At 54.7% G+C, this 23,959-nt stretch overlaps 1 protein-coding gene across 4 annotated transcripts; it reads left to right on the plus strand.

The window, feature by feature from the left end:
• On the plus strand, positions 1–22,912 carry ZDHHC18 (zinc finger DHHC-type palmitoyltransferase 18). Of its 4 annotated transcripts, XM_027598696.1 has the most exons (10): positions 1–407; positions 4,634–4,794; positions 14,098–14,247; positions 15,757–15,894; positions 16,008–16,056; positions 16,596–16,698; positions 18,126–18,238; positions 19,132–19,231; positions 21,519–21,596; positions 22,174–22,492. In XM_027598696.1, the coding sequence occupies exons 1-9, from the start codon at positions 91–93 to the stop codon at positions 21,558–21,560; spliced, it is 1,173 nt and encodes a 390-aa protein (XP_027454497.1). In that variant the 5' UTR covers positions 1–90; the 3' UTR covers positions 21,561–21,596; positions 22,174–22,492. The 4 variants fall into 4 exon arrangements, with proteins under 4 accessions (XP_027454497.1, XP_027454488.1, XP_027454481.1 ...); XM_027598687.1 differs by lacking the exons at positions 21,519–21,596; positions 22,174–22,492 and adding an exon at positions 22,499–22,912; XM_027598680.1 differs by lacking the exon at positions 21,519–21,596.
• The last annotated feature ends 1,047 nt before the right edge of the window (positions 22,913–23,959 follow it).

Here is a 23,959-nt window from a genome sequence, read left to right on the forward strand (position 1 = left end):
GCCACCAGCACCACCTCCGCTGCTCGGCCCCGGTCCCGGTGCGGCCCGGCCGGCCCGCGGGGCGCCGAGCCGAGGCCCGCGGCCGGCCGCATGAAGGACTGCGAGTACCAGCAGATCAGCCCCGGGGCCGCCCCGCCGCCCGCCTCCCCTGGGGCGCGCCGCCCCGGCCCCGCCGCGCCCCCCGGCCCGGGCCCTGGGCCCCCGCCGCCCGCCGCTGCGCCCCGCTGGAGTAGCAGCGGCAGCGGCAGCGGGAGCATCGGCCGCCGCCCGCGGCGCAAGTGGGAGGTGTTCCCGGGCCGCAACCGCTTCTACTGCGGCGGCCGCCTCATGCTGGCCGGCCACGGCGGCGTCTTCGCGCTCACGTTGCTGCTCATCCTCACCACCACCGTCCTCTTCTTCGTCTTCGAGTGAGTCCCGCGGCGCCCCCGGCCCCGCCCCCTCGGCCGCCCCGTCCCCTCCGGTCCCCTCCGCCCCCTGCTGCGCACCCCACCTGCGCGGGTCCTGCGTGGGCACTCCAGCCCCTCTGGGCCCCCGCTGGGCCGCCGCTCCTCTCCCACGTCCCCCGGCGCTCCACCCTTCCCTGCACCTGCCAGGCACCCTCCCCTCCCAGCTCCCCCGGGGCCTGCGTCCTCCGCCCTCCGCCCTCCGCTCGGGATCTGCCCCCAGGCCTTCCCAGTCTCCTGGCCTATCTCTCCTCTGCCCTCCGGAGCCCTCTCCACCTACCCACCCCCATCCTCCGCCCATCCCGATGCCCCATCCTCTGTGGCCCGCCCCCCCATCCTTCCCTGCCTTTCCCTGGCACCCAGCCTGTGCCAGGAGCACTGCCCTCCATGGCCTTCACAGCCCCACTCTCTGTGCCCTCTCAGAACCTGGCTCAGGCCTCCCGGACCTCCTTGCCCACTACCACCCCCTCAGCTTCTTTCCGACCCCTCGAGGCGTCTTTGTTTTCTGTCCCTTCCAGATAACTTCTGGATTTCTTCCGTGTCCTTTGGCTTTATGCTCCCCATTACAAATCTGGCTGCCTTTGGGCCCCGTCTGGGATCCCCTGTTATCTCTCTAGCACAGACCTTTCCCCCTTGCTTTCCCCTCAGTCTTTCTCCCTCTAGGCCCTCAGGCAATCTTCCCAAACAGCTCTGGGTCTCTCAGGCCTCCCTCCTCTCTCCAACACCTTCCTTAGCTTCCCCAGCACCTCTCAGCCTTCCCTCAGACTCCGCCAAGCCCCTGCCCCCCACCTCTGACCTCCTGGTTTTCTTTGCCTTCTCAACATTCTGGAGCATACCCGGGCCTGTCCCACAGCAGGAACAGCCGCAGGGCCTTGTTATTTCTCCAGAGTCCAGAGTGCTTTGGTGTGACAGGTTTTATTTGCCCCCTTGGGGGCTTTTGATCCCCAGTGACCCAGGATTGGTCCACACAGTATCTCCATTTTCTGGTTGGAAGAGGGGATGCTTGTCACTTCTCAGGGTCGCATTTTTGTATCGGAAGTTTTCCAGCTTGGAAAACTTGGGTCTCTAGCTTGAGCCATCTGCTGTGTGAGTCTTTTGCACACACACTCACACCTCCCCTCCTAGTTCAGTCCATCCTTTGTGGTCTTCCCTAACTGTGGTGTAGTGAACAACTCCTCTGGAGCCAACAGACCTGGTTCTAGCCCCAGCCCCAGCCCGCACCACCTGCAGACTGCATGACCTCGGGGCAGTCCCTTCACCTCAGAGCCCCAGTGCCCTCATCTATAAAATGGGGTTTATAATAGGTCATCATGAAGGTGGCACAAGGTCATGTATGTAAGCTTTTAATCAGGAACAAGCACTTAATGCTGGATGCTGCTGTTAGCTGTTGGCTTCACCATAAAGCACTTCCTAAGGGCCTTTGGCCACACTGAGACTTCCACAAAGACACCACCCCCTTTCCAGCTGCCAGATCATGTATCTGCAACCCTGGGTTTCCCCTTGAAGCAAGGTGAGGACTTCGTACGAATTAGCTTCTCCCTTTCCCCCTTCCTTTCTGAGTCAGGGTGGGTAAGAAGTTCCAGGATAATATAACAAGCAGAAGCTCTGGGGAACCCCCAGCCTCCAGCATGTTCCCTGGGCGGAGTTGCAGATCCATCTCACTGGGCTGACCCACATAAGTGTTTTGAAAGTTCCTTTTCCAGTAGCCCCGGGGCTGCAGCCTGGGCAGGAGGAAGTTGACCCCTGTGACCCTGCAGCATGGGGTTCAGTTCAGAAGCGGGATTTTCTGGGCTCCGTGGGTATCTTGACTGGTGACAGATTTGTTGTCCCCCAGAGAAGGGAGAAAGGAGGACTTCTGGGCTTGGGAGGGCTTGTGAATCATCTCGCCTTGTCTCTGCTCTTCCTCACTTGGGCTGGTGGAGTTGGCAGGAGGGTTTGGGTTTGGGCTGAGAGCTCCCCTGAGTCTCAACTGGGGTGAAACCTCAGTAGGGACCCGACACGGGGAAACACTGGAGAGCGAGCGAGCTCACATTCTCCCGTTGCTCTGGGGAAAGAGAGAGTGGCTCTCTAGGGCTTTTTCTTGCTGAGAAGGGTTTTGCTTCATTGTTTGGTTTGGTGGATTATTGCACAGGGCTGTCAGCAGGGTGCCTGGCTTCTGTCCCACTTCCCATGCCACACGGAGACCAGAGTGCCCCTTTAATTCTAAGTCAGATCCCAGCCCCCCAGCCCCCCCCCCCCGGCTCTCCCGAATAAGAGCCAGCGCCCTGATAATGGGCTTCCTTCCTGTCCCTCTCCTCCCACCCCCCCACCTCCCCGTGCATCCTCCTCCAGACATACTGGCCTCCTTGCACACTCCTGCCTCAGGGCCTTCGCACTGATTGGAATACCCTTCCTTTAGCTGGTCTCAGGGCTCCCTCCCTCACTTTTCCTCCCTCACTTTTCTTCCCTCCTTCCCTGACTGTCAACATAAACTAGTCCCCTCCCTCCTATTCCTCTCCCCTGACTGCTGGTTCTCTGGAAGCACTTGCCACCATCTGAACATACTGGTGCATACGTTCTGCTAGTTTGTTGCCTGTCTCAGTTCTCCTCACTGTTATGTCTCCAGTGCCTGGAACAGGGCCTGGTGTGTAGTAGGCACTCAATACAGTAAATGTTTGTTGTAGAGAGTATTTGCTGAGGGCCTGGACGCCCCAGTCCTGTCGTTGGCTGGCTAGGCGATCTGGGATGTAGCTGTGGGCCTCAGAGTCCCCCTCTACAAAATCAGGAAGCCAGGACTTGGTGTTTCTGAGGGTTCTACAAGTCTCAGACTTGCAAGTCCCCATCCCGCAAAGAGTCTGGCTGTCCACGAACTGGCTGTTTGTCATGTGGGTGACACAGAGAGCCCAGCTTTGTTTGAGGCTCGGACCTAGCAACCACTGAGGTGTTTGGAGCAGAATGTGTGGTCCCGTTGGAGCCCTTGGTCTTGGCAGCCTCTGCTCTTCAAGGGAAGGGCCTCTCTGGAGGCCAGAGCCTCTGGCAGTGGAGGCTCTGGGAGGAGCATGCGGGTGTCCACAGGTCTGCCTTCTGCAGCTGTGCCAGCTCCTTGGCTGATTCTGGCTTCCCAAGTAGCAACTCCTCCCCCCATCAGGTGGCCCTCTCACTCCGGGAGGGAAGACAGCAGACGACAGCAGTTAATCATGTGGGCCGGCCTCAGAGTCAGCCCGTGCATAGGCTGTTCTCCAAACCAGCTAGGCTCGGGCCCCTGAATGCACTGACTTGGGATGCCAGCCCTTGGATGACAGTGGCAGTGACTGGACCATGCTCTTCCACCTAACCCCCTTCACCTGGCTGACACTTTTCATTCCTCAGATTTTAGCTTAGGCATTATCTCCTTCAGCCAGACTTGCTGACTGTTCGGCTGTCTTCCTCTTTCCCGTGTTAGCACACACAGCCCTGTGTGGCTCCTGTCTGTCCACAGGTCTGTTTTCCCCACCAGACCAGAGCCTCATGGCGGGTGGGGAACAACGCTCTTGTTCACTGCTGTTTGGGGAAGGTGTTGCCTGGCGTATGTAAGACCTCACTAAATATTCGTGGAGTGAGTGAGTGAGTGAACATTTTCATGGATGGTCAACTCACGTGAGTTGGTAGTGGCTGCCTGAAGCTTTGTGTTTGGAAGGATTCTGAGGCTGCAGCTAAGTGCAGGGGTTAAGAATGCTGGGATCTAGGGCGCCTGGATGGCTCAGTTGGTTAAGCGACTGCCTTCGGCTCAGGTCATGATCCAGGAGTCCCTGGATCAAGTCCCGCATCAGGCTCCCTGCTCGGCAGAGAGTCTGCTTCTCCCTCTGACCCTCCCCCACCATGTGCTCTCTCTCTCTCTCTCATTCTGTCTCAAATAAATAAATTTTAAAAAAATCTAAAAAAAAAAATGCTGGGATCTAGATTCCTCTCCTTAGCTCATTTAAAAAAAAAAGTGCTGGGATCTATTGATCATGTCTGCTATTGGCTCAGAGGGAAAGCGCAAGGATCAATTAGTGATGGCTGCCCGAGGCCCTGGCCCAGGAGCTGTGCCTCTTCCTCAGGGAAAGGCTCTCTGCACGAACAGGAATGCGGGGTGTTTCTGGGATGACAACACCTGCCTGGTGCTGTAGCCCTGTGCCGCAGGGGGCTCTCTGGGTATCTGCTCATCTCTTCCCCCCCCCCCCCCCCCGCAGCTGCCCCTTCCTGGCCCGCCAGCTGACCCTCGCCATCCCCATCATCGCTGCCATCCTGTTCTTCTTCGTCATGAGCTGCCTGCTGCGGACCAGCTTCACCGACCCCGGGATCCTGCCCCGGGCCACCGTCTGTGAGGCAGCCGCGCTGGAGAAACAGATCGGTGAGGCTCCTTCTCGGGCTGAAGCTGTGTCTGCCAGCTCCGCGCTCCTTGATTTGAGAGGAGGCCTGAGTTTCTCTTCCCACACCTTGCCAGACCCTGGGGGCACGGCAGTAAGTAAGGCCGGCTGGAGCGGACACCAGAGTGGGAACACGTGATGAACCAGGGAGCAGCCGAGCAAGCAAGAGATGCTGGCAAATGAAGGCTGTGGTGGCCGCCAGCTTAGTACTGAGCACTCGCGGGGGGCCAGGCGGGCTTTTCACCTCTTTACATGCATGATCTTATTTCATCCCCCAGTAATCCCATGAGACAAGGACTGTTGTTATTCTCCTTTTACTGGTTACATTGAGTCTCAGAGGAGCAAAGTAAGTGGCCCAAGATCACCCAGTAGGCGGAAGAGCTGGGATGAGATCTCATACAGTCTGACCAGAGTCTCTGCCCTTAAACATTCGTGTACTTACTCATTCTCTCATCAGACATTCGTTGAACCCCTGTTATGTGCCAGGCACTTTTCTAGGTGCTGACGATACAATAGTGAACAGATAGGACAATAATCCCCTGCCCTCTTGGAGCTGACGTTCCAGCAGGAGGAGAAGGACCGTCAATAATTAAACATCTGGGATGTCAAAGGGGAAAACAGGGAGGAAGGATGAGAGCTGGGGGAGGGTATATGGTTTTAAATAGGGTGATCAGGGAAGGCTTTGTGAAGGAGGTGACTTCTGAGCAAAGAAGTGAAGATGGGAAGAGATGAGGAATTGAGCTGTGCGGGTATCTGGAGGAAGAGCACAGTAGGTGTGGGGAGTGGGCTTGTTTAGAGTAGGTGATCTGGGAAGGCTTCTAGGAGGAGGTGGTCCTTGAGAGGAGCCCTGAATGATGTGATGGGAGCCAGTAATATGCAATCCAGAAATAGTAAAAGCGAAAGCCTGGAATGGTGAACAAGCTGGCATGTTTAAGGAACAGCGGGAAGGCCAGTGTGGCTAGAAAGAACCTGTGCTCCCAGGCACCACAGACAGCCCTTGATTCCTCCCAGACCAGTGTGGGTCCCCCTGGGAGGCCGGGTGCTGGGGCCAGCGTCTTAATCTCAGCTTGCTCCACCCCAGCTCCTTCCTGGGGAGAAGTGACGTGGCTGTTTGCACACCTCAGGGGTTTCCGGTCCGTGGTCAGTTCCTTCCCCTAACAGAGTGGCTTTCAGACAGGCTTTTAAACATCTAACTGGCCTTGAAGAGAACCGGTAGCCTGTAAATGTCAGAGCCTGCTGCATCCATCACTGGAAGTCGGTCCACTGACTCTTTGGAGCGACTCAGGAGGGTGGGCAGGAAGGGGGAGGATATTCTCTTGCTCTTTGTTCTTGGTCTCATTCCTCTGCCTAGGCCTGTCCTCGGCCACGCCCTCGGTTGCTGTCTTCCTCTGCCTGCCGCCAGCTTCCTCCCCGCTTGTAACCCTGGGCGGCTCACCGCTTGGCCTCCTAGACCCGACTCTGCTCCTTCGGAATCCTGCAGTCTGACCCGGGCAGTCCACCTGACAACGGGGGAGGCCTGGTGGCAGCCCGTTTCTCCTCCCTCCAAGCTGGGGCTAATCGTGGGCAGGATTATGATCCAGCTCAGCCTGAGCTTGGAAATCTGGCCGCCTGGAATCCTCTGGCCCCCTGTGAGCAGTGTGGGTAATAATGACAACCGTAATCCCCCATGTTTGGGGAGCGCTTGACTGTGTACTGAGTGCTTCCCATCCGTTATCCCCACAAGACCTCCCCACAGCCCCGCTGCATTCGTGCAGAAACTGAGGTAGATGAACACACGGCCAGGGAGTGGAGGCATGGAGATGGACTGTGCCTTGACTCCCAAACCCCTTGCTTTCTCTTCTGAGATGGCCACAGGGACACGTCTCTGGTCTTCAGTGGCCACACTGTCTTCATTCTTATGTCTCAACCCAGGTACTCTGTACTCTGAGATGCTTTCATGACCCCAGTTGGGCCAGACCTTCCATGACACATTCCCAGAGCTCCTTGTCCTTCTTTTTTTGGCCCCGTGCTGCACGGTGATGGTTAACAAAGTTGTTGGTCAGGCCCAGCAGCCTCTCCTGGACAGTGAGGGTCTTGTTCACCTAGTCTGCTGCTTGAGGGTCCGGGGATGTTGGCTGAATGGATGAGCCTCTGTAGAGGCCCTCCTTGCTGTCCCCAGGTGACCGATGGAGAGATAGTTGGAACTTCTCCCAATTAGGCATTATGGCTTTAGTCACTTGTGTGTTAATTCTATATGCTGACTCCTGAGTACAGGCAGAGGAGGTGGGAGGCCAAAACCAAATCTGATGTGGCCCCTGCCTTCGGGCAGTTTCCAGGCTAGCTCAGTCCACCGCGGCGTGTGACCACACCTGCAGGGGTGACCAGCTGCCCCAGGGACGAGTAGGCTTTGGAAGAGAATCAGAGAAACCAGGAGCATCTTCTGCCTGGAAGAGGTGGAGAGGCTTCACAGAGAGATGCCTTGAGCCAAAGCTTAAGGTTTGGGTGGAGTTCAAGCATGGGAATATGTGTGAAGGGAGCCCTCCCCGCAGGTGGAACAGAGGAGGAGAAGACCGAGGGGGAAGGAGCAGGGACAGGCATGGAACCCTGAGCAGGCCATATCAGCTGGAACAGGAGGAGTACTTCAGAGAATTAGAGAAATTCTGGTTGGTGAATGGGGTGGAATTCACTAGTCACTTGGGGCCCTAAATGTCAGGGTTGGAGACTTCCCTTTGAGAACAGCTGCCATGCCTGGAAAGTGACATCGTTGAGGCCTTTGAACTCTGAAACTTGAACAGGAGCCAGATTTGAGGGTGGGGCCAGGAGGTTTCTAATCAGGGTGAAATATATTTTCTCGAAAAGGACTAAGGTCACTGAGCCTTTTTGAGAAGGCTGGGGACCAGCTTCGAGGTGGATGGTGCTGTTCATGTAAACACGAACTGATGATTACCGGGGCCCATGCAGACTGTGGGCTTCTCACTTCGGCCCCGTAGGCCAGCAGCTCCAGCCCAACAGGCTCTAGCCCAAGGCTGCCACCCTGCAAGGACCATCTGAGGTGGGCTGACCAGCTCCTTCCAGTCTCGTGTCCTGGGAAACCCCTCAGTCATAGGCAAACCAAGGCGGTTGGTCACCCTGGTCTGAGATCTTGACTTGTCAGCTGGTGAGCCATGCAGCTGGGTCTCCCTACAGGGCCATACAGAGTCCAGACACTCTGGGAAGTTGGAAAAGAGGTAAGGGGTGCCAACATTGCCCCCAAGAGGCTCCCAGTCTGATGGGAGACAATAGAAAAATCCAGATCAGAGCGACAGACACTGACCTAGACGCGTTTACAGCTCACAGAACAGACATAAGGCTGCCTCTCCCATCGCCACCACCCAGCAGGTCACAGACTGCAGCCTGTCTGTGCCCAGAGTGTCTCCCCGTAGGTCCTTCTGAAGCCCACCACCCTCGGGCAGACCTGCCCCATTTGCTACCTGCATTGGCTCTGCCGACCGGGCACCAGCACCCGGCCTCTGCCTGCAATCACAGTTGTCTCTCTAAGGCCCTGGTGTGGCCCTAGCCCTCCCTGCCTTAGGCTTTGGGTGATTCCCTTGTGGCCTCCGCAGCATTTCCTGAAGTTCGGTCATTTGGGTCCAGCCTTTATGATGTTTACACTTTCTGCACCTCACCTTGTACCTTCATTTCCTTAGTATTTTCCTTTAAGCGCTTCGTTTTTAAATATATCTTACAAAGAAAGTTTGTATCACCCTTGTAAGTGGAGAGCCTCTTACTCCGAATAGAAGATAATCATCAAAACAAAACAACGTTACAGATTCTTGGTGGTTACACTTGCCTGCAGAAATAGTCACTTTAAGGCCTGATCACAGCTATTAGGTATTAGAAGTCAAGCGTTTTCCCCTTGATGGAGTCAAAGACTTGAAAGAAAATTGAAAAGGACTAACTTTCTGATCCCATGAATCAATGTTACTTAGTCTTGTGGCCAGGAAACAGATCATCTTCCACCTTCCTGAAACTTGCCCGCAGAGGTGCACTTGCTTGCAAGCTCAAGGCCAACCCCAGCCTACCTGCCCCCGCCCCCTGGAGCCCCCAGCCACGCTGTGCGCGTTCATGCCTCTGTGCCTTTGCTTTGTTCACGCAGCCCCCTCTACTGCTGTCCCTCTCCCTGGTGAGTGGGACGGCTCGTTCCTCCTGATCCAGCTTAATTGTGCTTCACCTTTTGTTGCTTCCTTGAATGCCGCCTCCAGCCCCGACCCCACACATTCCTCCTGGGATCGAGTATAGACGCCAGTCATACCATTAATCCTCAAGCTGTGGGTTAGGCCTTTCTATCTCTCATTCCCATCACTATCTTACAAGTCTCAGATGGTTATTACCGAGTGAGGAACTAAGGCTCAGAGAGGTTAGGCAGCTTCCTCAAAGTCACAAGCCAACAAGTGGCCAGGCCAGGTTTCAAAATGAGATCAGGCTGTGGCCCCAGAGTCACCAGACTTGACCCATAGTGCCTCTTACACGGACTCGGTGATTATCCACTGCACCCGCTCCCTCCACCCTAAGGCCAAGCTCTTCCTGTGTCCTCAGTCCTGTCCCTCAGCTGGTAGGTGGTGGGTGCTCCATAAGCCTCTGGCATGAACAGAAATGGTCAGGTGGGGGTTACAGTGACCCACGGCCTGGGCACCGTGGCCGACCTTGCACTGACCTAGAAGCTGGAGAGACCACAGCCCTGCCACTGTTTCCTCCACAGGTGGGGGCAATGGAAGGCCAACAGTCAGGACCCAGCAAGGCGGGTGGCGATCCCGGCCTTCCCTCACTAAAGCCTGCTTGGTAGCTCATGCCAGCCTATGGGGCCTTCCCCGCCAGCCACAGGGCTTCAGTCACAGACCCAGCCATCTGGCTCTGACTGCAGAATGCTGGCCTGCTCCCCTCCCTGGGCTGTGGTTGCTGTGGAGAGACCCATAGTATGGCCCTTGGTGAGGGAGGAAGTGTGGGGAGATTCATTTGCTTCTCACAGGTGTTCAGGGGGAAGAGCCTTGCCCCTCATTACCACATCCCCAGGGGCTTTAGAGCCCCAGCTACGTGCCTGGGGGCAGCAGGAAGGCCTTGCTAGCAGGAGAGGCCTTTTTACTTCTTGTGGGAAAACCCGAAGCAGAAAGCATTGCAGTAGATCTTAGATTCCCTTAGGGCAGAAATAGCATCTCTTATCACTCTTTCTTCCTTCTTTTCCTTTTTTTTTTTTTTAAGATTTTATTTATTTATTTGACAGAGAGAGAGACAGCACAAGTAGGCAGAGCAGTAGACAGAGGGAGAGGGAGAAGCAGGCTCCCCGACTTGGGACTCTATCCCAGGACCCTGGGATCATGACCTGAGCCGAAGGCAGACGTTCAACCAACTGAGCCACCCAGGCGCCCCTCTTCCTTCTTTTCTTCAACAGATATTTTCTAGACTAGGTGAACAAAGCAAATGTGGTTTTTTGTCTTGTTTAAAGGAAGCACTAGGCCCAACGTGGGGCTTGAACTCATAACCCCGGGATCAAGAGTTGGACACTCTCCTGACTGAGCCAGCCAGGCACTGCCCATTCCCCCCGTTTTTCCCTAATTTTTATTTTTAACTTACGTTTAAATTTTATTTTTTTTATATATGTTTTCTCATTTGTAAACTGAAGAGGTTAGAAGAGAAGCAGGCAGTGAAGGGACAATTTTCAAGTGTTCACTCTGTGCTAGGGGCTGTGTTATATGTTCTTTGAGGTTCTTTCCAGCTCTTGGACTGTGCCACTGGCAGAAATAAGGAACCAGGCAGGGTTAAATAACACTCACTGTGACACTTTAAATTTTAAAAAAGACCTCAAACCCAAGTTTTTGGAAACTTGGGTTCACATCTAGGTTCTGCCACTTCCTAGCTGGGAGTGGCCTCGAACACCTCACTTCACCTCACTGAAAAGTCTCCTTAACTGTGACCTAGAGGTGGTAATGATAGCCTTAACCTCCTGGGATGTTCTCAGGGTTCAAGAAGATAATGTATGCAACGTGCTCAGCATATAGTCGACGCTCAGTGAAGTGTTTCCTCTTGCTTGTCTCTTCCTTTCTTTCTCTTTATAATTCTGTGCGCTTCTTGAGCGTTTACTTTGTGCCACTTAATGTATATTAACTCATTTAACCCTCACAACAACCCTATGATGGGGGTACCGTTATTATCCCCATTTCAGTGATCAAGGAGACAGAGGCACAGAGAGATTAAATGATTTGCCTGGTCGGACATCTAGCGTATGCTGTCGTTAGGAGAAGCCCAGCTAGTAAGAGGTGGAGCCGGGAGGATTCATGCTCCATTCTACCCATTCCTTCCATCTTACAGGTGAGAAAACCGAGGCTCAGAGAAGTTCACTTGACTTCAGCAAGTCTGGCAAAACCAGGTTTCAGAGTGTGTCCACTGACCTCACACCCCCTGCCCTTTACCCTGCTGCCGGTTTTAAGAAGAAACGTTGGGGTGCTGAGCTCCATTTTAAACACAAGGTGGTTGGGGTGATGGTGAACAGCCTAGCAAGAGTCTGTTTGGTAACTGGAATGTGAGACCCAAGTCCGTTTGCTTCATTGGTGCATGCCAGGCGCCTAGAATAGTGTCTGGCACCTGGTAGGCACTCCGTAGGTTATTGTTGGAGGCACATGGCCAAACTGGAGATGCTATCTGGGGAGTGGATTCAGTAGAAGCAACAGCTGGGAACATTGCTAAGGGCTGGGGATCACAAGCAGCCTCATGGGACTGTCAGAATTCTGTCCAGGAAGGAGCCACTGCTTTGGGGACTCTGATCCTTTGTGGCCTGGGGGACCAAGAGGCTCACTGGGTAGAATTGTGGGCTTTTGCATATGGCAGACCCGGGTTCGGATTCCTGTTCACCTGCATCTGAGCTTCAAGACCTCGGACAAGTTACTTAAACCTCTTTTTGTTAAGTTTTCACTGAAGAATAATGGGCTTACAAGATGTGTACAAATCGTAAGTGTTCTGTTTGTTGAGTGTTCACAAACCAATCACACACATATAATCGGCACCCAGATCAAGAAACACTATATGAGCAGTGTCCCAGGACCCTCCCTCCCCCTTGTACATGTCAGGTCTGTTTCTGGATTCTCTTTTCTGTTCCATTGATCAGCATTTCTACCCTTGCACCCAAACCAGGCCTTCTTAAGTACTAGAGTTTATCATTAGTCTTGAGATCTAGTCATGTGAGTCCTTTAGCTTTTTCCTTGAAGAATGCCTTGGCTATTCATGGCTCTTTGCATTTCTGTATAAATTTTAGATTGAATTTGTCAATTTCATCTCCCCCCAAAATCATACTGGGATTTTTTTTTTTTTTTAAGATTTTATTTATTGGGCGCCTGGGTGGCTCAGTTGGTTACGCGACTGCCTTCGGCTCAGGTCATGATCCTGGAGTCCCGGGATCGAGTCCCGCATCGGGCTCCCTGCTCAGCGGGGGGTCTGCTTCTCCCTCTGACCCTCTTCCCTCTCGTGCTATCTCTCATTCTCTCTCTCTCTCTCAAATAAATAAATAAAATCTTTGGGGGAAAAAAGATTTTATTTATTTATTTGACACAGAGAGACACAGCAAAAGAGGGAACACAAGCCAGGGCAGAGGGAGAGGGAGAAGCAGGCTTCCCGCGGAGCAGGGAGCCCGATGCGGGGCTCGATCCCAGGACCCCGGGATCATGACCTGAGCCAAAGGCAGATACTTAATGACTGAGCCACCCAGGCGCCCCCCTACTGGGATTTTTGACTCGAATTATGTTGATGTACAGATTGATTTAGGGAGAATAAATCCTTTTCTAATGCTGAGTCTTTTAATCTGTGAATACAATATATTTTTGCATTTCTTTTCCTCTTAAAATTTCTATTATGAAAAATTTCAAACATACAGAAAAGTGGGAAAATACAATGAATTTCTACATGTTCACTGTCTAGATTAAATAGTTATTAGTGTCTCTTATTTATACCGTGTATACTTATAATTTCTTTCTTTTCTCTTTAATTTTTTTAACGATTTTATTTTTAAGGAATCTCTACACCCAACATGGGGCTAGAACTCACAATCCCGAGATCAAGAGTCACATGCCCTTCTGACTGAGCCGGCCAGACGCCCCTATGCTTATAGTTTGTAAACCATTTCATAGTAAATTATAGACATTATAGACACTTTATCCATAAATACTTCAACATGTGTCTTCAAAATCTAAAGACAGCTGGGGCGCCTGGGTGGCTCAGTCGTTAAGTGTCTGCCTTCGGCTCAGGTCATGATCCCAGGGTCCTGGGATCGAGCCCCGCATCGGGCTCCCTGCTCAGTGGGGAGCCTGCTTCTCCCTCTCCTGCTCCCCCGCTTGTGTTCCCTCTCTCGCTGTCTCTCTGTCAAATAAATAAATAAAATCTTTAAAAGAAAAATAAATCAAATCAAATCTAAAGACAGCCTCCTGCATGACCACAATCCCATTATTACAGCTAGGAAAATTAATAGCTCCCAAATTTCTAACCTATATTCCTTTTTCCCCAGTTTCCCACCAAATGTCTTTCTTGTTGCTGTGTTTTGTTTTGCTTTTCAAAACGGGCTCCAATCTAAGATCATGCATTGCATTTGTTCATGTCTCTTTTTTTTTTTTTTTTTTAAGATTTTATTTATTTGACAGAGAGAGACACAGCGAGAGAGGGAACACAAGCAAGGGGAGTGGGAGAGGGAGAAGCAGGCTTCCCACGGAGCAGGGAGCCCGATGCGGGGCTCGATCCCAGGACCCTGGGATCATGACCTGAGCCGAAGGCAGACGCTTAACGACTGAGCCACCCAGGCGCCCCTTGTTCATGTCTCTTAATTTAGAGCCATCTCCCTCTCTTTGTAAGTGACATTGATTTTGTTAGAGATCAGGCCAGTGGTCTTGTAGGCATCCCACATTCTGGATCTGATTGCGTTCTCATAGTGTTGTTTACTTTGTCCTTCCATCTCCTGAACCTCCTGGAAACTGGAACTTAGCTTGAGCTTGACTAGATTCAGATAAACCTCCCTAAGTCTTCCCAGGGTCTCCTTCTCAAAGTTGTACACGACCAGCGGGGTGTGAGCCAGAGCTTTAGCACAGGGCTTGGCACACAGCAAGTTTCGGTAGGCGGTAGCAGATCCTCATAGTTGTCCCCGCCTTGGGCCTGTGTTTTATCCCAGTGGCTTATTCCCAGGAAGCGGTTTCCTGAAAGCTTCTCTTGTCCCTGCTAGGGAGCAGTGGCTTCTCCCCAGGTGGGGCTCTTGGCTCCAGGCTCGAAGATCCCCCATCTCCCTCTCCTCCCGCCCTCAGATAACACAGGCAGTTCCACATACCGGCCACCCCCTCGGACCCGGGAGGTGATGATCAACGGGCAGATGGTCAAGTTGAAGTACTGCTTCACCTGCAAGATGTTTCGGCCACCACGGACCTCACACTGCAGTGTCTGTGACAACTGTGTGGGTAAGTGGGAGGCAGCAGGGAGTGATGCAGGGAGCCCTGGAGACAGGGGAGTCACTCATGGGGATGGGGCTGTGTCTGAATCAGCCAGAGCTGGGCAGGAAGTCTGCTTCACCCAAATTTGCTCGGACCAAGGAGGGGCTATAGGGAGAGGCGCAGAGTGTGACCAGTGCTATCTTGGCTTCAGCCCAGGATTGGTAGATCCCTTTCCCCCAGCTCTGAAGTATGGGGCAGATACAGAGAGGCCCTGGACCCTTCTTCCAGGCCTCAGCCTGGTTCTCAGTAGGTCCAAGTTTCCAGGAACCAGAGACTGGAGCAATAACATTCTAGATACATTTGGGCCAGAAAGAGAATGATTTATCATCCAGTGGCCCAGGGCCAGCTATACTGAATGACTTTGGTCTGATTCCCAGGGTTTGGGAGGGACAAGAATCTGGGAACAGAGGAGTTCAAGCTGGTAAGGTGAAGAGGATGTAGCCAGGATTGGAAACTAAGCTCCTGACCCACAATTGCAATGGTTGCTGGGGAACCAGAGACTGTTTTGTCTCCTCTTCTGGCTCACCAGAGGCCAGACAGCCCTGATGGGGACTGAGGGTGTGCCCCTGGGAGGGTGTCATAAGGGAAATGCTATGTAAGAGGACCCAGGTAAGCTGAGCCATGGTGACTGTGCATGGTCCCCAGGTAGTGAGCTCATCACACTACCTCAGCACTCCCCGAGTGAGAGAGCAGCAGGGGATACCCATGACAGTGGGCAGGGAAGTGGGTGACTCAGTGTTATTCATCCCTGAGGATCCACACCCCCCCCGCCCCGCCCTGTGAAGAGTGCTGGCCATGGTGTGAGGCCTGCAATGGGCTTGTGATCCGTATTCTCACAGAGGACTTTCCTTATCAGTCTGGGTGTGATCCGGGCCTTTCATGCCAGCTCTCCGCAAGTGACAGAGCAGCCCAGCCCCTCCCTGGGCCTCTAGTTCTAGAGCAAGGAATGGGGATCCTTGGTGGTTGGCATGTGGCCAGGGTCATAGGCCAGGCAACAAGTACTTCTTTTGTGGATCTTTATACCAGGCACTGCTGGACCCTTAGGGTTCAGCTCAGTGTGAGGCCAAAACAGGCCCCCTCGTGGAGTTTACAGTTGAGCCGGGGTCCTTGGCCAGGCCGCTAGTTATAAATAACTATGTAACACATGGGCGAAGAGCTGCAGAAGATAAGGAACGGGGCAGATAACAGAGGGCCCTCACCTTGTCTGGGATCAGAGGCTTTCTTAAGGAAGTGGCTTTGCAGCTGAGACATGAAGGGGGAATTACCTTTAACCAGGTGAAGAGACAGCGAATGTGAGGCAGTAGGAACCTGTGCACAAAGGTCCAGAAGCAGGGAGCGTCCGAGGAACTGTGAGTGGGTGGGTGAGTGCAGAGAGCATGGCGGGGAGGAAAGCCCCAGCCGTGGCGTGAGGCCTCTGAACACCTGCGCTGGTCGCAGGCCAGGCACACTAATCCATCGCCCCTGGCCCTTTTCCAGAACGGTTTGACCATCACTGTCCTTGGGTGGGCAACTGTGTGGGGAGACGGAACTACCGCTTCTTCTACGCGTTTATTCTCTCCCTCTCGTTCCTGACGGCCTTCATCTTCGCCTGTGTGGTCACCCACCTGACGCTGCGTGAGTTGGGGTGGGGGTCGGGCAAGCAGGATGGGGGGGCCAGGAAGCTCAAGTCAGGGGGCTGTGGTCACTCTCCCTCCGAGCTGTCCCCTGTCCTGTTTTTTCTTGCCCAGGCTCTCAGGGAAGCAACTTTCTCTCCACTCTGAAGGAGACACCAGCAAGATATCCTTTGTCATTTGGTGGATGCCCTGGTGGGAGCAAGGCCCCCCTTCACTGGGGTGGGGCCCACGCCTCCTATAAACAGAGGGGAATGGTGTAGAGCCAGTGTTTGTCCTCAAGAATAATCCGCTGCACCAGCTGCTTCTGTTCCCGCCCGGGCTAGAACTGATCCTGAGTGGCCTGAGCAGGGGGCTGGGGTGGCCAAGAACTCTCACGAGTCCTGCAGTCCCTGTCTTCCCTTAAGACACCAAGCTCCCTGGACCATGTCCTGTATGGGGTTCTGGGTGCCTGGAATCCTCATTTCCCTCTACTGTCCATCACCCGTCCTGCTCTTGAAGGGGGCTCCCAAGCCCTCCTTAGGGCCCAGGAGGTGATCCCGCTGAGAAGTGGTGAGTGGGCCACAGGAAGGTTACAAACTCCCTTCCTTTCTGAGGAAATAGCTCATGGAAGGATAGGTGAGAAAGGCAGAGCGTGGCAAGCTCCCAGGCTCAAGGGAGGCTCCCGGCCCTGTCCCCGTGTGCATCCTTGACCACCGTGCTCACTGTGCTGGAGTTGGTGATCTGCTTCTTCTCCATCTGGTCCATCCTGGGCCTCTCAGGGTTTCATACTTACCTCGTCGCCTCCAACCTGACAACTAACGAAGACGTGAGTAAGGCTGGAGCCACCCCTTATACCCTGGGCAGGGTCCTGGGAGGGAGGCAGGGCTGAGGGAGCCTGGAGCAGCCACAGTGCAGCCTGACTCTCGGCTGCTGGGGTAACACGGGTGGAGACATTGCCTTCCAGCGCTCACGGCTTGGCCCTGGGAGACCCAGTGCAGGCTTCTAAGCCCCCCGCATGCCTCGGCCCCTCGGCACGGGCTTTCTCGCTAACCCAGAGGCAGTGCTGCACCATAAGCCATTACATTAGCCAGCGTGTGACTGTTTCCAGAGTTCTTTTGGGGTCCTTTTGCCAACTCTGAAGCAGAAGGGAAAGGGATGCTTTTCTCCCGTTCGATGGCTGAGTGAACCCCAAGGTCACACAGCTGGAAAGGGACAGAGCCAGGGCTGTGGCTGGAAGCCACGGCTAAGCTTGCTGCGCCCCCCACCACACTACACTCGGAGATTGTCAGGGTGTCCCCAGGCTCCCTTACTGAGGGTACAGCGGGGATAGGACCGGGAGGCTGTCCGGCAGCCCTCCACCAGCAAGCGTTGTTTGAGCACCCCCTGTGTGCCCAGCCCATGGGCCAGACCGGACCTCCCCTTTCTGTTCTCGCAAACAATAAGGAAGCACACGAGAGCATCTGTGCCTCGGCCGCCATCACATATGCTCAGAGGCCCACGACCAACAGAAAGCACATTTTTTGACCTCAGCCTCTCATTCCAAGAGACAAAACTTAGCACTCATGTTGGGGTATCATGTGTTGGATGATTGGTACAGAGCAGAAATGACATCAGCCAGCATCTCCCAAGGCGGTTTCATGGGTGCTAGTTCTTCAGCATGTTAGTAGGGGTTAGGTAAAAAGATGTGTGGTGGCCAAGTAAGTTTGGAAAACTCTGGGTCAAAGTCAAGCAGGTATCCTTCCTTGCTAAACTCCCCGGTGCCTCTGATAGCTGACTTCACAGATCTAGAGATGGGCAGGATTTCATCGAATGCTCCACTGATGGTGTCAGAGTTCCCTATTTTTCAAATGAGGACTGAGATTCAGAGAAGTGGCCTCCCCAGGGTCGTCAGTGTGTCGGTGGCAGGGCCAGGGTTCACAGCCAGAACAGCCTGAGCCCTGTCTCCTTGCACGACCTTCACTCGTAGGTGGCTGGCCAGAGGAGAGAGGATGCACCCAAAAGGTTGCCTTTGGAGGCTTCTCTGGTTGGGCTCTGTTTTCTGTCCTGATGAGGGCTTCTTCCTCTTTGCCAGGTCCCCCCACATCCAGCAGTCCCCCATACTCGCTGAATAGCCTGGGATAAAGACACATCCCGTCCAATAGTCTATCCAGAATTGGTTTCAGAATTCACCAGTTTTTCCCAGCCTCTAGACCTCCCTCCTAAAAAATGGAAGCAAAGGGAGGTACCTGACTCAGACCTCCTTCCTGCTGGCAGATCAAAGGCTCGTGGTCCAGCAAGAGGGGCGGTGAGGCCTCCATCAATCCCTACAGCCATAAAAGTGTTATCACCAACTGCTGTGCTGTGCTCTGCGGCCCCCTACCTCCCAGGTAAGCCAGGGGTAGCGGCGAGACGTCCCAGGGCCTGGCCTGGCTAGTGCAGGGCAGCCCGGTGAGTCCACACCTCTCAAAGAGGTTCTGGAAGCAGCAGACCTCTCCTCACACCACGGAGACCCTCTGCCCACCATCCCCTGCAGAGTGTACTCAAGGCGTTTGTCACATAAAAGAATTTTGTGTAATTGTTAATAACATATGCTCATTGTAGAAAAAAAAATAAGTACAAAATATTAAGAGTATTAGATATCACCTGTAATCTTATTCCCCAGGGATCACCACAGTTAATGTTTTGGCCACGCTTGAGCAACTCTGCCCTGCTGGTGTTGATGGCCTGATGGGGTGTGGCCTCCATCCTCCCTCCTGGAGGGAGAGCCCTGGTGGCTCAGACCTGCAGGGAAGTGCCCCCTGTCTGCACACCAGGGGGCGCCAGAGCGCCAGAACAGCTGTTAAATTGCCGTGGACTCTGCGGGAATCGTTCGCACACTGTCTACGCCCACCCCACCAGCTTCTCCTGCCTGATATGCCCGTCATGCTTGCCATGGGGGTGGGGGTGGGTGACAGTGGGCATCGCACTATTTCCGAACGCCCTTTCATCCTGCTCTTCCCTTCCCCACAGCCTGGCTCTGTGGCAGCCAGACAGCAAAATGGGCCGCTTTGAATTAACAATGAATAAATCCAGTGGCCAAAACCAGCTGTCCAGAGTGCAGAGCGGGCCCTTCTGGAAGGGAAGGGTCTTGGGCCCCCAACTGGAGATCAACTCCCCTTTCTCAGGGTTTCTAGGACTGGGTCTTTCCTTGGCTGGGAAATGGCCTGTGCCATTCGCCCCCTGGCCTGGATCACTGGTGTCGGGCGGGGGCCCTCACGTGTCCCCTCTTGTGTTCTGGAAGCCTGATTGACCGAAGGGGATTTGTGCAGTCTGACACCGTGTTGCCCTCGCCCGTCAGAAGCGATGAGCCAGCCTGCGGAGCCAAGCCCGACGCCAGCATGGTAGGAGGCCACCCCTGAACTGGGCTCAGTACTTGCCACCTGCTGGCCTGTCCACCCCTCTGCACTCACCTGCCGCCCTCCACACCTGCCGGGATCCTCCCCATTCCACCCACGGGAAGCAGAGCCACCAAAGACTCTTTCGTATTTATTTCCCACCCTGCGTGGCTTTCCCCATACCTCCATGGCTGTACCCTCTGCTCCCCAAACCCAAGTTCCCGCAGCCTTGGGCCCTAGATCCCCCCAGCTGATCAGTGGCAGGAGTGACAGGAGGGAGAGGCCAGGGCCCCCGAGGCCGCGAGGGGACCATGCCAAGTCTCTGCCTGTGCCAGGGCAAGCCCTGTGTGAGTGAGGGTGCCGACTGAGTGCGATGCCTCCCAGGTGGGGGAGCTGCTGGGCTCTGCTCAGCCCGGGTCCTGGGGGTGAAGCAGGGCGCATGAGCATGAGCATTCGGCTCTGGACAGCAGTCTGTAGGAGAGGATGCCTCCTCCGTGGGCTGCTTTGGTTTGTGGGCTCCTTCATTCTCTTTGTGATGATCATTGCTCTTCCATTTTTGTTCTTGTTTTTTGTATGGGGTTGGCCAATAGGATAGAGCTGGGGTTCCAGATAGAAAGGGCAGAGGTGGGGGCGGGTGGGGGACAGCCTGTGTCAGAGGAAGCTACCCAAGACCTCAGCTCCTGCATGATTCCTGGGCAGCACACTAGGAAGTGGGGGCCTTGCCCCCTCGCTACCCATGGAGGGTTCTCTAAGGGATCCCAGTCTGGCCCCCCACCTCTCTCCCAAGTCCGGTCTTGGGCTGGGCGGGTTACACTCATGCTGGCAATACTTGAAACGGGTTTATTAATGCTGGGTATTTTGCACAATTTTATAGACCTCTTTTCTACATAGCATTTTTTAAATGGAAGAAGAAAAAAAAAGTCAGCCACATTGCTCTCTGTGTAGTGCCAGGTTAAGGATTATCAGAAGGCAAGTTGGTTTTAATAAATTTATAAGAGAACTTCTGGCTGGGGAGTGAGAGAGAGTGTGTGTGTGTGTGTGTGTGTGTGTGTTCGCATGTGCCCTTGTACGAATGTGGCTGGCTCCCACTTCCCGACATGCCCTGGGCTGCCCCTCTCCCCGTCATCCCCCTCGGGTGTCAGCCAGCAGCAGCAGGAGCAGCCTGAGCTGTGGCCACAGGGAGCCCGTGCCTTGATCACGAGACCACTGGGTTGCCACTGCAGCTCAGCCCCCATCCGCCTGCCTTTCCTTTCCTCGGACATTAGGAAGCCTGGGACCTGCCCAGACAGGCTGAGGCTGGGCGTGGCGGATGGGGTAATGGCTGGGGGGAGCGGCTGCCGTTCTACAAGTCACACTCTCTCCTCTGGGCTCTGAGTATGCGACCTAGTGCCAGTGGCTAGAGGACAGGGAGTCTCTGCCAACTGGAAGACTCCGTCCAGAGAAAAGGGAGGAAAGAGCAGGGTGGTCCAAGAGGCGAGTGAAGGTCGGCCTAAATCTGGGCCAGAAACTCAAAGGATGTCCCTTCTCTGCTGGAAACTGTAGCTTCTTGTCAAAATAGGAAATTGTTCTATCCCCCTCCTCGGCCCTTCAGGGGGCCTGAAGCCCCGGGAAAGCAGCTTGCCCTTCCTTGCTGCAGAGGCTGGTGGGTCAGAGGCAGCTGAGAAAGGGCAGTCCCAGAGGGTCCCTTCTGGGAGAAGCAGCTCTGCGCTAGTGTCAGGACCCTGGGCCATGCTACAGCGGTACTGGGAAGTGGGGAGGGAGTTGGCTAGAGGAGGGGACTCCCACCTGCCTTTTATTTAAGCCAGTATTCTTGTTCCTGCTTGTAATAAAATTTTTGTTTTTAAGAGTTGATTTGCTTTGGTTTGGTTTTTGTTTGCTCTTTCTTTGCTGAGGCTCCAACTGGCAGCCCTCTGTTCTTTCAGCCAAACTTGGTCTTTCCTGGGGAGGCAGGAGGCAGGAAGCCCGGTGATGTGGCTAACGTTCTCCTCTCCTGGCTGAGTGTGTGTGCTGGAGGCCGAGCAAGGGGGTGAGGCCCCCGTGAGCGTGTAAGAAGAGGCCACCCTGTCCCCTCTTTGTCCCCACTTTCCCCTGCCTCAGGGACTTAGAGACTCCCAAGTTCTCTTTCCTTGCTGTGTTTCTGACCCCCCAGGGACTGCCCAGCTAAGAAAAGGTTTCTGAGACAGTAGATTCCAGTTTGTGAGCCAGAGCCTCCCTGGCCCCCAGCCCCACCTGGGCAGCAGGGCCCAGCCAGACAACTCATAACCCTGGCCCGCCTCTCTGGTATCTCCCCCAGGAGGACACCTGTCAGGATTTTGCCATCTCCTGCACAGCCTGAGGGGAGCTAACAGGCCTCTTTGCAGAGGGTTAGCTGGTAAGACCGTACCTCCCCTGTCAGCCAGCACTGCCCGCTCCCCTCACACACCATCTCATGCTCATCGCATGCCTTGCCAACCCCATGGAGCCCATTCATCTGTCTGGTGTGTGGTGTGGTGTGTGTGCTGGCGGTGGTAGGGCCGCCAGGGCTTCCCCCCCAAACAGAAGGATCGGGGCATGAGGGCAGGGCTAAGAGCCCAGCCCTGCTCTGGACTGAGGAAGTAGCTTCACGCAGAGCAGCTCTCCCACTGGAGCAGGAGGTGAAGGGCGAGGCTGAGGAGAGGGAGGCGTACCTGCTCTGAGCGGCTTGGGCCTGTTCTGGTGGTGGCCCGGTGTGCAGGAGCCCTCGGTCACCAACACTTGGGTCCTGGCTTTCTGTCCCTGCTGAGCTCTCACCCGCCCGTTTTCTCTCCTGCTTCGTTGCCTGCCGCCCAAGCCTCGGCCCTTCTGTGGGGGAAGAGGCAGGTGCTGGGGTAGCACCTGTCCCCGCCAGCGCCCCTGTAGGCCTCCTCTCTCCTCCCCATCCCGCTAACCCTGTCTCTTCTCCTTCTTTGCTGTCCTGCTGGGATCTCCAGTGTGTGCGGGGGCTTAAGGACCTCCTGAGGACCGCTGCCCTCTGCCTCTCCAGGAGCGGCCTGAGGGGCGCCAGGCACCCGGCACCTCCACCTGCCTAACCTGTGGCCCACCTGCCACCGTCTGTGCCTACAGGGTCTGCCCCCAAGCCTGCCCCCCACGTATGCTCTCCAGAGCCCCCCCACAGGGGGCAGGGGCTGGCCTCTTTGCCCCCACCCCCACTCCATGCCAGCCAGAGTGTAGAAAGCCATAACGCAGCTGCCAGCACAATGATACAATACTATGCTGAAACTTGACCCCTTTTCCACTTCCCGTCCCCTTCCCCAGATCCGTAAGGTGTCAAGACTCTTCAGGAATCTGGCCTTACAGCCTGCCCCCTCCCAGAATCAGGCATAGCCATAGTGGAGCTGAGCAGGTTTCTTCAGGAGCCTCTGGGGTGTTGGTGGTTGATGACGCTGCTGAACAAGTTTGGTGACTGTTCTAAGCACAACCGGTTTGACACTGTTCCCACGGCCCCTCCGTCCCCACTACCCCAAGTACCGAAGATGCAAGGAGGATGCTTGTGCCCTTTGCCCCAGGCGCTGAGGGACTGAGCTAGCTCTGACAGCCCCACATTCTTCAGAGGAACTAAAGGAAACTGCACTGGGCCTAGGAAATCGGCTGAGTCCACGGCCGGGGGCTGCTTGTCTGCTGTCCTGTACCTTTTTTAACCGAAATAAAGATTTCCCTCTTCTTGCCATATCCTTGGCTGTCTGGTGCCACCTTTACTTGGGGTCCAGGGGTGAGGCCTGTGATGAGTGTGCAGAACATCTGGCTTACCCTCACCGCCAGCTTTGTTCTAGTTGGTCAGTGCCATTCCGGAGATTTAAAGATTTATTTACTGAGTGAGTGGCGGGGTGGTGGGGGAGGCGGAGGGAGAGGATCTTAAAGCAGACTCCCTGCTGAGCGCAGAGCCTGATGTAGGGCTCTGATCCATGAGATCGTGACCTGAGCCGCAACCAAGAGTCCGTCGCTTAACCGACTGAGCCACCCAGGTGCCCCCGTTCTGGAGATTTAAAAGAAAAGGCACAGTGAAGCCAGAAGTGACACCGGAAGTGTCCTCTTCGCTCTGCTCTTCTAGAACTGGTCTCAGTGCTGGAGACTTTCAAGCCTTAGCTGACCTCAACTCTGAAAAGTCCCACCAAGATGGAACTGTCACCCCTTGAACTGAACCCAGTCCAGGTTAACGATCTCATGGACCTTTCCCTCCCCGCAGCTGCTGCCCCACACTGAGATACACGCACTATATGCCAAGAGCTCACAAATAATTTCGGCAGCCATTTAGCAAGCGCTAGCCGAGGGCCAGGCCCATTTTCTCACCTAAACCTATGAGGAAGGTGATGTCAGCTTTTTTACAGATGAGGGAACTGAGGCGCAAGGAAGGCACAGGAGTTGCGCAGGGTCTCCCAACTGATAAAGCAGCAAATCTAGGATTTGAACCCAATCCCTGCCATAGCCTCTGACCCTTCTGCACTACCCAAGGAATGAATAGGGCTGCTTCAGGAGGAGGGGACCTCAGAGGGAAAACCCAGCTAGAGGCTGTTGTTCATAGCTATCAGAGGGCTTAGAGGTGAATCTGTGCTGGCCTCCTTGTATTGATGGGGAAACTGAGGCTCAGAGGCAGAAAGGGACCCTCCCCTTCCCCTGAAAGTCTTTAAAACAGATTTGGGATGCAGTCCCATAGGCTGACATTCCAATCCCTTTCCACTAAGTGCACACTGTATCCTAGACTGGACTGGTCTAGGAGAT

This window comes from Zalophus californianus, chromosome 4, assembly GCF_009762305.2.
Source record: "Zalophus californianus isolate mZalCal1 chromosome 4, mZalCal1.pri.v2, whole genome shotgun sequence".
Classification (NCBI taxonomy): Eukaryota; Metazoa; Chordata; class Mammalia; order Carnivora; family Otariidae; genus Zalophus; species Zalophus californianus.

What these genes read in the sequence shown, in the direction of transcription:
- ZDHHC18 (XM_027598680.1), top strand. Translation starts at nt 91, where the DNA reads ATGAAGGACTGCGAGTACCAGCAGATCAGCCCCGGGGCCGCCCCGCCG. An exon ending in GTCCTCTTCTTCGTCTTCGA is followed by an intron (nt 408 to 4,633) that starts GTGAGTCCCGCG and finishes CCCCCCCCGCAG; the next exon opens with CTGCCCCTTCCTGGCCCGCC. An exon ending in TGCGGCCCCCTACCTCCCAG is followed by an intron (nt 18,239 to 19,131) that starts GTAAGCCAGGGG and finishes GTGTTCTGGAAG; the next exon opens with CCTGATTGACCGAAGGGGAT.